Source organism: Elephas maximus, chromosome 4, assembly GCF_024166365.1.
Source record: "Elephas maximus indicus isolate mEleMax1 chromosome 4, mEleMax1 primary haplotype, whole genome shotgun sequence".
Classification (NCBI taxonomy): domain Eukaryota; kingdom Metazoa; phylum Chordata; class Mammalia; order Proboscidea; family Elephantidae; genus Elephas; species Elephas maximus.
Genome location: NC_064822.1, coordinates 171,667,629 through 171,681,554, shown reverse-complemented (window position 1 = coordinate 171,681,554; position 13,926 = coordinate 171,667,629). Strand labels below are relative to the sequence as shown.

At 38.7% G+C, this 13,926-nt stretch overlaps 1 protein-coding gene across 11 annotated transcripts in view; it reads left to right on the top strand.

Moving 5' to 3' along the window:
- The window catches only part of SLC41A2 (solute carrier family 41 member 2), a 164,469-nt gene that overhangs the window by 88,964 nt on the left and 61,579 nt on the right, over positions 1 to 13,926 (top strand). For all 11 annotated transcript variants that reach the window (XM_049884245.1, XM_049884246.1, XM_049884242.1 and 8 more), the window contains 2 exons: positions 2,341 to 2,488; positions 6,364 to 6,443. In XM_049884245.1, the coding sequence (XP_049740202.1) occupies positions 2,341 to 2,488; positions 6,364 to 6,443 (228 nt within the window). The remainder of the gene's footprint in view (positions 1 to 2,340; positions 2,489 to 6,363; positions 6,444 to 13,926) is intronic.

Sequence of the window (13,926 nt, the reverse complement as noted above, 5' to 3'; positions counted from 1 at the left end):
CTTCTCTCATGGGTCTTGGCAATGTCCATTGTCTAGTGTCTGAAAAAAACTGTTTATATATATATATACACTTAATTTTCTAGTTATTTCTAAAAGCACATATAAAATTTTCTTTAGAAGTTGTTGTTAGGTGCCATCAAGTCGGTTCTGACTCATAGTGACCCTATGCACGACAGAACAAAACACTGCCCGGTCCTGCACCATCCTCACAATCGTAGTTATGCTTGAGCCCGTTGTTGCAGCCACTGTGTCAATCCACCTCGTTGAGCGTCTTCCTCTTTTCCGCTGACCCGGTACTTTGCCAAGCATGATGTCCTTTTCCAGGGACTGATCCCTCCTGACAACATGTCTGAAGTATGTAAGACGCAGTCTTGCCATCCTTGCTTCTAAGGAACTTTCTGGTCATACTTCTTCCAAGACAGATTTGCTCGTTCTTCTGGCAGTCCATGGTGTATTCTGTATTCTTCGCCAACACCACAATTTAAAGGCGTCAGTTCTTCTTTGGTCTTCCGTATTCATTGTCCAGCTTTCCCATGCATATGATGTGATTGAAAATACCATGGCTTGGGTCAGGTGCACCTTAGTCTTCAGGGTGACATCTTTGCTCTTTAACACTTTAAAGAAGTCCTTTGCAGCAGATTTACCCCATGCAATGTGTCTTTTGATTTCTTGACTGCTGTTTCCATGGCTGTTGATTGTGGATCCAAGTAAAATGAAATCTTTGACAACCTCAGTCTTTTCTCCGTTTATCATGATGTTGCTCATTGCTCCAGTTGTGAGGATTTTTGTTTTCTTTATGTTAAGGTGCAACCCATACTGAAGGCTGTGGTCTTTGATCTTCATTAGTAAGTGCTTCAAGTCCTTTTCACTTTCAGCAAGCAAGGTTGTGTCATCTTCATAACGCAGGTTGTTAATGAGTCTTCCTCCAGTCCTGATGCCCCGTTCTTCATATAGTCCAGCTTCTCGTATTATTTGTTCAGCATACAGATTGAATAGGTATGGTGAAAGAATACAACCCTTGCGCACACCTTTCCTGACTTTAAACCACTCAGCATTCCCTTGTTCTGCCCGAATAGCTGCCTCTTAATCTATGTAAAGGTTCCTCATGAGCACAATTAAGTGTTCTGGAATTCACATTCTTCACAATGTTATCCATTATTTGTTATGACCCACACAGCCAAATGCCTTTGCATAGTCAATAAAACACGGGTAAACATCCTTCTGGTATTCTCTGCTTTCAGCCAGGATCGTACAGCAATCATGTCTATTTATATTCCATTGTCCAAAGCAAAACAAATATCCAAACCAAAGTCAGTGAGGCGGAGAAATATTTTCTCCATAGGAAAACATTTCAAGAGTGAGGAGGGAATAAATATTTGTGATGAAGTAAGACCATGTACCACAAAGAGGTACATGGCAATCAGTTAACTCATTGTTTCCCGAGTAGGGAGATGTTTATAATAACGGGGATGATGTTAATGATAGTAAGTGCTCAATAAAAGACATCTAACATCCCCATGAGACAGGTACTATTATTATTATTACCAATTTAAAGACAAGGAAATGGAAGCTTAAAGAAGTTAAATTGCTTGTCCAACATAAGTTTAAACACCCAAATGTCAACCTATGTAGTCGAACTCAGTTTCTTGGCCAAACTGTGGGTTAATTCAGTGTACTATATTCTATCTTAGGATATTAAAAGTTCTGAATAGACCTGCAGTGAAGAAATCTATTTAACTTAATTAAACTTAGATTTTCAATTTTATTTTGGAACTTGGAGCACTATATGCAGGGGTTGGAAGGGGATATCAGTTATCAATTCAGGGGCCATTATTCTATGGAATGACTGTACTACAAGATCCATATGCGCAAAAAAAAAAAATTCTGTTTGACTTCATAGTTTAGAGTAAGAGTACTAACTTTGTCTAGACAGATTCCCCCCTCCCCCAACTCTGCTACTTCTTAGCTGTGTTCTTAAGCTCTCTAAGCCTCAGTTTTTTCATAAAATAGAAATAATGACAGTAAATGAGATGATGAATGTGAATAGTAGAAGCTGAATAAATGTTAGTTTTTACTGTTGTTGTTCTTATTATTTTTATTCCCATGTAGGTCATATAGTTGTTTCAATGTTTGTTGAATTAATGTATTAGTTTTCAGATACATTATTTAATTTTTTTACCTTCTCTACAGTTTTAAATTTGCTTGAAATTGATAGAGAATACATATGCTAATGAATTTGATAACATCATATCCTAGCATAAGCTTTTACTTATAATAATTTCGATTTGCTTATAGAAAGAAGAGGCTGAAATGTTGTCTCTTTTTTTTTTTTTATTTTAGAGACCTATTACTACATTTCTCCATTAGTTGGTGTCTTTTTCTTGGCTCTAACTCCTATCTGGATTATAATAGCTGCCAAACATCCAGCCACAAGGACAGTTCTCTACTCAGGCTGGGAGCCTGTCATAACAGCTATGGTCATAAGTAGGTTAGTATTAAAATGTGTCTGTGTATTCTGGATGCATGTGTGTATGTGTATAGTAAAGCCAATTAATTGCTTGTTTTTATTTTTTGGGTCATTATGTATAACCAATTCTTTATTATCTCAAGTAATAAGAAAATAAGTGACAGATTTATTGAAATCAGTAGATGTAGAACTCATTTGGCGTCCAGTTTCAATCTTCTCTCCAACCAGATTGATGAGAAACTTCAGTGGCATTTGTCTTTGTGTGTGTGTGTGTTTTAACCTGACAAGACGTTACTTATTTTGCCTAGTAAGTTGCTCAGATAAGTATCAGACGCCTTAGAAATATATATAATATTTTACTACTTCTCTAGGACTCTAACTGGACTTAAATATATAACTAAGGCTGTATGTAAAAGATTTAATTGCAAGGATCCTCATCACAGTGGGGGTTTCAGTCACCAAAAATAAAAAGAGAGAAACAACTTAAAGGTCTAACCATCAGGTATTGATGAATTGGGATTATGGTGTACTCGCAAAATGGCATATTAGCCAGCCGTTAAAAACAACATTGTACCTTTTCAATTGATATGGAAAGGTGTTTGTTATACGTTTGATTAAAAGGCAAGCTAGGAAAGAGTATGAATTTCCTGTGGTTGACACATGTTTATTGTTTCTTCCTGAAACTACTGAAATGACAGTAAGTGAATTAAAAAGATATGAAACCACAAAGACAGAATGGCGGGGGGGGGGGGGTGGGTAGAGCAGAGAGGACAGCAGGTGAGAGGTGTCAGCAAAATTAGGAAGATAGGAATCAGGTGGATGATTACTAACTGACCCAGCAGAGTGGAAAAAGCTGAAACCTTACTGCCTGCAGGACGAGGAGACACCCCTAAGAGGCAAGCTGATCTCAGCCTCAGAACCCTAAAAAGGTGGAGGAAGCAGAGGCATTAAGTACTTCTAAAGGTTGAAACGAAGATTAGTTCAAAGTTTATATAAAGAGCAGTTAGACCCCAAAAGCCCTTCTCTAGCCTGAGCACCCAGGTGATTGCCCCCTCCCACCCTAGCAGAAGACATTAACCGCTAAATCAGAGAGGTTCTAGATTCAGAAACACCTGCACAGCGGAAGCTATAGATTAAGCAGTGTATGGAAAATGGGAGGATTAAGTGAAAGCCTGCATACTGAACAGAGAACCCTACCCCACTTCCTTTTTTATGTTCCTAGAATGCTGGCCAACAGGCTTATGTCCCCAGGCAGAAGATTGTTGTTAGCTGCCTTGGAGTTGACCCCCGACTCATGGCGACCTCAGGTGTTACAGAGTAGAACCACTCCGTAGGGATTTCTTGGCTTTAATCTTTAAAAAAAAAATTTTTTTTATTGTACCTTAGTTGAAGGTTTATAGAGCAAATTAATGATTAGTACACATTTTGTTTTGTGACATTGGTTGCCAACCCCATAACATGTCAACACTCTCTCCTTCTCAACCTTGGGTTCCACATTACCAGCTTTCTTGCTCCCTCCTGCCTTCTCATCCTTGCCCCTGGGCTGGTGTGCCCATTAGCCTCGTTTTGTTTTATGGGCCTGTCTAATCTTTAGCTGAAGGGTAAACCTCAGGAGTGACTTCAGTACTGAGCTACAAGGGTGTCTAGGGGCCATACCCTTATGGTTTCTCCAGTCTGTCAGATCAGTAAGTCTGTTCTTTTTTTGTGAGTTAGAATTTTGTTCTGCATTTTTCTCCAGCTCTGTCTGGGACCCTGTATTGTGATCCCTGTTGGAGCAGTCAGTGGTGGTAGCCAGGCACCATCTAGTTGTGCTGGGCTCAGTCTGGTAGAGGCTACAGTAATGGTGGTCCATTAGTCCTTTGGACTAATCTTTCCCTTGTGCGTTTGGTTTTCTTCATTCTCCCTTGTTCCAGACGGGGTGGGACCAGTGGAGTATCTTAGATGGCCACTCACAAGCTTTTAAGACCCCAGATGCTACTCACCAAAGTAGGATGTGGAACATTTTCTTTATAAACTATATAATGCCGGTTGAGCTAGATGTCCCCCGAGACCATGGTCACCAGTTCTCAGCCTGGTAACTTGGTCCCTCAGGGAGCCTGAATGTGTCTATGAAGCTTCTATGACTTTGCCTTGGTCAAGTTTTGCTGACTTCTCCAGTATTGTGTACTGTCCTACCCTTCACCAAAGTTACCACTTACCTGTTTTCTAGTTAGTGTTTTTCCCTCTTTTTTTTTTTTTGGCTTTAATCTTTATGGAAGCAGAATACCAGACCTTTTGTCTGTGTAGCCGCTGGGTTCAAACTGCCAACCTTGGAGTCAGCAACTGATAGCAAATTGCTGACTCTATCAGGGTCTTTGCAGAAGAGTAGAGGATTCCTTTCCAGGGAAACCAGGGTTTTAAAACCAGTTCATTTCAGTTCAAAACCCTGCTGAGAATTTGCATTTCTAACAAATTCCCTGCTGAAAATTTGCATTTCTAATAAGCTCTACATAAGATTCACCTGGGAATCTTGTTAAACTATAGATTCTAATTCAGTACATCTAGGGTGGCATTGTAAATTCTCAGCAGGGGTTCAAATTCAAATGGACCGGTTCAGAGCCCTGGGGGAAACTAACAAGCACAAAAGAAATGACCTGTTGATACTGACCCTGTGGGTCCTTTAGTACAAGAGCTACATGCCCACCTGATCACTCTTCAGTGAGGCCTACAACTAGATTGGCCCCGGTATCAGAGTTTGAGCCCCTGCTGAAAATTTGCAAATCTAACAAGCTAATATTTTTTTTTTTTTTTTTTAATGCTGCTGGTTAGGGACCAATTCTGAGAACCACTAGTAGAGCAGTAGGTCTCAAAATTTGTTATACATAAGAATCACCTGGAGATTTTTTAACATGTAGATTCTGACAGAGTCTATCTGGGGTGGAAATGCAAATTCTCAGCAGGGGTTTGAACCAGAATGAAGTGGTTCGAAGCCCTGAAAAAAACTCATTGCCATTGAGTTGATTGCAACTCATAGCGACCCTATAGGACAGAATAGAACTGCTACCATAACGTTTCCAAGGCTGTAAATCTTTAGGGAAGAAAACTGCATTTTCCCAGAAGATTAGGCAACAGAATCCCATGGAATATTGGGACAGGCAATGTTTTATAATACATAGACCAAGACACTGAAGGTAACCAATTGATAATGATCTTGGAGCTTAAAAAAATCTCCAAGTTCCATTGAGAGTGTGTGGCTCGCCACTGGTAAAGCTGTGTTTTTCCAGACCTCTAGTCTCAAGATCAGCTCTTTCCATGACCACAAGTCATTGTTTTGATTTACCAGCAGTAAGTATCTTTATAGTTTTAACACAATAAAAATTGTCCCTTTTTTTTTAAAAGGGACAATTTTTATTGTGTTAAAACTATAAAGATACTTACTGTTTTTAGACCTTGTTTATTTCTAATATGAAAAGATACTCTCTTGAAATCTTTTTTAATTGTAAGAGCAATGGGTGTACATACTTAAAAAAAAATTAAGTGCAGAGGCATATAAAATGACTGTCAGTCCCTTCAGTCTCACCTCCTACTGATAACCATTGTTAATTTCCATTTTTAATTGTTGGCCATTGTTAGTTTCTTAGGTGCCCTTCCAGACGTTTTAACACATTTAAAGCATATGCTTTGTCTTTTTACAAGTAACATATTTTGGAGATGGCAAAGGAAGCCCTTAAATGTGAGGTTACAGCTTATGCCATGTTTTATTGTCAAGACATTGATTTTTACTTTGTTTTTTTCTTTTTACTCTGGTTTTGAAATACCTAAATATTCTGTTTTAAAAAGTAGGGGTGTCTACATGTAAAGAATAGCTTCAAATTAGTACATTTCTTCTCTAAATTGTATGATTTTATATCTTTCAGCATTGGTGGCCTTATTCTGGACACAACTGTATCTGACCCAAACTTGGTTGGGATTGTTGTTTACACACCAGTTATTAATGGTAAGAATTAGACATACTGTTTTAAGATCATATCAAATCTTTGTATTTGCTTAGGTACCAGTCGGAATCTTAGAGTTCACATTTTAAGAGGTCTGTCTCCCCATCCCATCCATTCTTTCCCTAACCCTGGGTTGTTGCTCACAGTGGAAGTTACATTCCTGGCTGTCAGTATGCAGACCACATTTTAGAAAAACATTTTTTTATTTTATCACCAGGTATTTGCTTGAGAATCAGGCATCACTGATTTCTGCTGTTGTTGTTAGGTGCTGTCAAGTCAGTTCCTACTCATAGCGACCCTGTGAACAATAAAAGGAAACACTGCCCAGTTCTGTGCCATTCTTACAATTGTTGCTATCTCGAGCCCATTGTTGCAGCCACTGTTAGTCCATCTTGTTGAGGGTCTCCCCCTTTTCACTGACCTGCCACTTTACCAAGCATTATGTCCTTCTCCAGAGACTGGTCCCTCCTGATGACATAGAAACATGATTTCTAGTAGTGTTACAAAATGTGATATTTTAGTTCTGGATTATTATTTACTTTGGGTTTATCTGCTGTTTTGTGTTTTATTGTTGCGGCTTCTGTCGATTTTCATGGATAAATTAGAGTTTGCCAGGTATAGGCGTTGCTTGAATCAAATCAGCCCATTAAAATCTATCACCCCTTTACTGATCCTTTTAAAACCTGCCTTATATTTTTTCTTATCTATAAAATGGGAATTATAACACATAAGCTGATAGCGGTTTTTGAAGGAATTATGTTTAATGAAATAATCTTGTTATTATGCTGGCTTTGGGGCTGGCTGTCATTAGTTGTTAATTTGTACTCAGGGAAAGGAAATTGGATTTTGGTATAGCCTAAAAGGCCAATATAATTTAAAAAATAATTCTACCTAGGGAAAAAACATGTCATGAGATACACTGCATGTTTAATAATCACTCCTGTGTATTTATGTATAGGCAAATATGTTATACAAAGGTACTGTGTTCACCAAAATCTAATTTCATATCCTTGTATTCCTTGCCTCTGCACTAACCTGGAATCTACTTTACCTTTCCTAGCTGTTCTTATCAATTTGATATCCTGTTTGCATTCTGCTTTTCAAAAATCCCTCAAAATTTATGGTAAACTCAAGGGTATGGATATAGAATCTGCATTTTCAAAATGTTTTTAACCAAGTAATCACTGTTTCAGGGATCATTTCTGCATCAGGGAACACATTTTGGGAAATGGTTCTCATAAAAAAAAATACTTAACACATTGGTTTACTTAAAACATCTTTTTTCAAATTTTTTGCTTTCAGGACCCATTTAAAACACTCCTAAAAATTTTTGAGTATCTCAAAGAGTTTTTGTTTATGTGGGTTGTACCAATTAATATTTTCCATAGACCACCTGTCATGGATTGAATCATGTCCCTCAAAAATGTGCGTATCATTTGAGCTGGGCCATGCATTCCCAGTATTGTGTGGTTGTCCTCCATTTTGTGATTGTAATTTTATGTTGAGAGGATTAGGGTGGGACTGTAACACCACCCTTACTCAGGTCACCTCCCTGATTCAGTGTAAAGGGAGTTTCCCTGGGTGTGGCCTGCACCACCTGTTATCTCTCGACATAAAAGGAAAAGGAAGCAAACCGGAGAGTTGGAGACCTCATACCATGAAGAAACAGCACCAGGAGCAGAGCGCCTCCTTTGGGCCTGGGGTCCCTGTGCCTGAGAAGCTCCTCAACAAGGGGAAGATTGAGGACAAGGACCTTCCTCCAAAGCTGACAGAGAGAGAAAGCCTTCCCCGGGAGCTGATGCTTTGAATTTGGACTTTTAGCCTACTTTACCCTGAGAAAATAAATTTCTCTTTGTTAAAGCCATCCACTTGTGGTATTTCTGTTATAGCAGCACCAGATGACTAAGACACCCATTGTCTTTGAGTTGATTCCGACTCATAGCGATCCTATAGGACAGAGTAGAACTACCCCATAGGGTTTCCAAGGAGTGGCTGGTGGATTCGAACTGCCAGCATTTTGATTAGTAGCCAAACTCTTAACCACTGTGCCCCAAGGCTTCTTATTTGCCATATTAGATATTAAAACTTTAAAATTTAAAACATTTATTTATTCATTTTAAAATCACAACAAACCCCTTGATATTATATAAATAGATTTCTGTGTAACAATTATATTTTTCAAAGCAAATTTATTTATTGTGGTACATATTTATGCTATATGATAATTTCCTTTTTGTATGACTCTGAATAGTGCTGAACACATTAGGATTTGATAATTGTTGGATGAATAAATGCATGAGATAAAGCATAGACTTAGTTTTGCTACAAATTATATGTCACTGAAATTGAGGAAATTGTCTTGTTAAATAACACAACTTATGTCATAACCAAAACATTTCATACTCGTAAGTGGGAACTGGTGAGGTACAGTAAGAAAAGGCAGAAAATAGGAAAGTGCTCCCTCCTGTTTATCTAAAACATTAGCAGTGGTGCTAGCATTTATTACTTTCCTTAATATTATCTCCTGAGTTTAAAATTGGTTCCTCAGTATTTCCTCCTCTTTGATGCACTCTCGTACACATCAGCATGATTAACATGTTTTTAAAATTAAAGCAGTCTCTAGCGCTTTTCGATTTTAAGTTAAACTATTCTGAATACTCAGACCCACACAAAAAATACATATTGCTTGGTAAATTTTGTGATGTTTTCTTTTCCTGGATTAGTTATTTTAGAGGCCGTAAATTTAAGCATTTTGTTTTAATAAAATATATACAGAATCATTGGTAAGTTTTTGCCCCTGGTCTTTTCAAAGTCATTTGTGATATTCTTTATTATTTTTGGGTTGGAAATCTAGTTTACTATTAGTTTCTATAATTCAAAATACCTTATTATTCTTAATAAATTTTATACTATGTCTTATCATTGAAGTTGTCAAGGATTTCATTTCATTTGGATTCAATCAACACCCATGGAAGCAGGAGTCAGGAAATCAACGTATTGCATTGGGCAAATCCGTTGCAAAATACCTCTTTAAAGTGTCAAAAAGCAAAGATGTCACTTTGAGGACTAAGGTGTGCCTGACCCAAGCCGTGATATTTTCAATTGTCTCATATGCGTGCAAAAGCTAAACAATGAATAAGGAAGACCGAAGAGAATTGATGTCTTTGAATTATGGTGTTGTTGAAGAATTTTGACTATACCATGGACTACCGTTAAGAGTGAACAAGTCTGTCTTGGAAGAAGTACAGCCAGAGTGCTCCTTAGAAGCAAGGATGGCGAGACTTTGTCTCATGTACTTTCAACATGTTATCAGGAGGGCCCAGTCCCTGGAGAAGGACATCATGCTTGGTAAAGTAGAGGGTCAGTGAAAAAGAGGAGGACCCTCAGTGATATGAATCAACATAGTGGCTGCAACAGTGGTCTGAAACATAGCAATGATTGTAAGGATGGTGTATGTTCTGCTGTACATAGGGTCGCTGTGAGTCAACTGACTTGATGGCACCTGGAAACATGTCTTATTGCCTTGATTTTTAGCTTGGGAATTTTCTTGAATGGTATTAATAGTGGGTAATATTTATATACATTTTATCTAGGTATAATATTAAGCTTCCTTGAGAAAAAAACCAGGCAGTTCGAAATGTGGACAAAAGCTGGGTAGGGAGGTCAGGGTAGAGACAGAGCTTTTGGAATTATCTAGTTAGAGAATAGTTAGGAATAGAGGGACAGATTCGGGAAGTCAATTTATGAGCTCTTTAGATTTTTTTAGATATTAAAAGGGAAGGTTAGCAATTCAAGCAGTGAGTATTTTGTGGGCAGAAGAAGAATGAATTAAGCTAGAGATCGATTGGTTAGAAGAGAGATGAGAGCTATGTTAGTGTTGCCAAGGAGGATGATTTAAAAAAAAGGGATCGTTTATTCAGCGATTACGAAGTGATTTTTTTTTAATGTGTTTTGAAGATAAATTGCAAGGGATTGAAAGAGTGGAAGCAATGACTAAATAAATGCAGGTATAGTTTTTCATAATGAAATATTATATAACAGTAAAGAGGAATTAATTTACATCTTACATAACAGCATGGATGTATGGTAAAATCAGAGCCTTGGTGGTGCATTGGTTAAGAGATCGGCTGCTAATTAAAAGGTCGGCAGTTCCAGTCCACCAGCTGCTCCTTGAAAACCCTATGAGGCAATTCTACTCTGTCCTATAAGGTCACCATGAGTTGGAATCAAGTAAATTAGTCCTTTTATAAAGTTTAAAAACATGTAAAACTTAATAATACATTATTTAGGAATATACATATATGTAGTAATAATATAGAGAAAAGCAAGAGAATGAAAAACAAGGATAGTTACTCTTATTGGGAAAGAAGAGTATGGGATGGGGAGAAAGACACGGGACTCCTCAAATATAAAGGTAATACTATATCCCTTTTCTTAAGCTGGATGGTACATGGTTTTTGTAGTATGATTCTAAATCATAAGATTTATATATAAAATGTATTTTTTAAATATTACATATTTTAAATAAGTAATAAAAACAAGAACTCAGTTATCCCAAGAAAGTAGAGAGATTTGTTTGTTGTTGTTATTAGGTGCATGACTTATGGTGACCCCATGCGCAATGGAATAAAAAGCTTCACAGTCCTGCACCATCTCCTTGATTAGTTACAGATCTGACTGTTGTGATCCATAGGCTTTCCGCTGGTTAATTTTTAGAACTAGATCGCTGTCTTAGTCATCTAGCGCTGCTATAATAGAAATACCACAAGTAGGTGGCTTTAACAAAGAGAAATTTATTTTCTCAGAGTCTAGTAGGCTGTAAGTCCAAATTTAGGGCAACAACTCCAGGGGAAGGCTTTCTCCGTCAGCTCTGGAGGAAGGTCCTTGTCGTCAATCTTCCTCTGGACTAGGAGCTACTCCGAGCAGGAACCTCAGGTCCAAAGGACATGCCCTGCTCCTGGCGCTGCTTTCTTGGTGGTATGAGGTTCCTGACTCTCTGCTTGTCTCCCTTTCCTTTTATCTCTTGTAAGATAAAAGGTGATGCAGGCCACACCTGGGGGAAAATCCCTTTATATTGGATCAGGGATGTGACCTGAGCAGTGGTGTTGCATTCCGCCCTGATCCTCTTTAACCACAGGCAGAGATTATGATTTATAACACTTAGGAAGATCACAAAATGGAGGACAACCACATAATATATGGCCTAAGCAAGTTGACACATATTTCTGGGGGACACAGTTCAATACATGACAATTGCCAAGCCTTTCGTCCTAGTCCGTCTTAGTATGAAACCTATTTAGCATCATAACAGCATGCAAGCCCCCACTAACAGATGGGTCATGCCTGCACGTGACATGCATTGGCTGGGAATCAAATCCGGGTCTCCTCCATGGAAGGTAAGAATTCTACCACTAAACCACCAATATGAAAGATTCATTTAGGGCAGTTCAGTTGTAATACTGGATGACACACTCTGGTGAAGAAGGCCACTTGTAACAAGAGACCAGCAGCCTGGGGGCTGCAGCCACCTCAGGACCTGCCTACCCAGGCCAGTAGCCAAGAAGATCAGTATCTCCATACACTGGCTAGGAATTCTGACATAGACCACTGTTTCTCAGCCTTGTTTTGATTATCGCTCACTGAAGGAGTCTTTTTCAACATTTTTTTTTTCTTTTATAAATATGTCCACCCCCCATGGAATTTTAATATCACAGAAATACTTTTTATCTGTTTCTGCACTTTATGTTGTTGTTGGGTACCATCAAGTCGATTTTGATTCAGCGGCCCTGTGCATCAGGGTAAAACTGCCCCATAGGGTTTTCTTGCTATAATCTTCATGGAAGCAGATCGCCAGGTCTCTCTCCCGCAGAGCCATTAGGTGTGATTGAACTGCCAGCCTTTCAGTTAACAGCCAGACGCTTTACCATTGTACCTCCAGTTCTCCTTACTGTATGCATAAACCAAAAAAAAAAAAAAAAAAAAAACCAAACCTGTTGCTGTCAAGTCGATTCCCACTCATAGCAACCGTATAGGACAGAGTAGAACTGCCCCATAGGGTTTCCAGGGAGCACCTGGTGGATTCGAACTGCCAGCCTTTTGGTTAACAGCCATAGCTCTTAACCGCTACGCCACCAGGGTTTCCTACTATATGTATAGCTGTGCTTTGTTCATAAAATGAGTAAGATTTTTTCTTCCCCCAAAGGACTGCTTTTTGCCCCCTCTAGGCTGGTACCACCCTGGAGCCGTAGTGGTGCAGTGGTTAAGTATTCGGCTGCTAACCGAAAGGTCAGCAATTTGAATCTACCAGCCGTTCCTTGGAAACCCTATGGGGCAGTTCTACTCTGTCCTGTAGGGTTGCTATGAGTCAGAATCAACTCGACAGCAAGGAGTATTTTTATTTTTCTAAGAATATATGATCTAGGGTGAGGGAAGTAGAAAATTTGGAGGCTTTGTTAGCCATTCATCAGGTTGTCAACAAGTACATTTGGGAAGGAAGCAGTAAAGGGTGATGAATTAGGACTTGGAGGGGAACGTACCTGTTCTTCAGATGAGAGGGCTTCCCTATGAAGGTGTTGCATGCATTTCTTCTGAAAAAAATATAAAGATGGGACCTACATTTCCCCCCATCCCATTGTATTTCTTGAGACTAAAAGAGTAAATCTTGCATATGAGCTCTGATAGAAGTCATGAAGGAGGATAGGTAAAGATGCAGAGGTATATGGAGGTAGCTCAAATATGTGACTATATACAGAAGGTGCTAGATCTTTTGTGCTGTCAATTGCATTGCACCTCCAGGGCTCCTTACTGTATATATAAGGAATTACTTTTTAAGAAAATGAACTTTCACTTTAGGTTCTTTTGTGAATAGCAAAAGAATTCCTGACAGAATTTGAGATGTATTCTGTAATGTGAGTGCTAAATATTTACTAGAAACATGTACTTGAATTTTTAAACTGTCCTGAGGTGTCAGTTTGTCGTACTGTGGTAGCTTGCATATTGCTATGATGCTGGAAGGTATGCCACAGGTATTTCAAAAACCTGTCACCTATGGTGGATAGGTTTCAGCGGAGCTTACAGACTAAGATAGACTAAGAAGAGTGACCTGCTGATATACATCTGAAAAAAAAAAATAGCTAGTGAAAACTATAGATAGCAGTGGAACATTGTCTGATATAGTGCTGGAAGCCACTCAAAATATGACTGGGGAAGAGCTGCCTCCTCAAAGTAGAGTTGACCTTAATGATGTGAATGGAGTAAAGCTTTTAAGACCCATGATTTGCTGATGGGGCATGACCTAAAATGAGAAGAAACAGCTGCAAACATCCATTAGTAATCAGAACGTGGAATGTATGAAGTATGAATCAAAATTGGCAGCCATCAGAAATTAAATTGGTCCCTTGAAGATTGATATGCTAGGCAGTAGTGAGCTGAAATGAACTGGTATTGACCATTTTGAATCGGGCAATCATATGGTCTACCATGCTG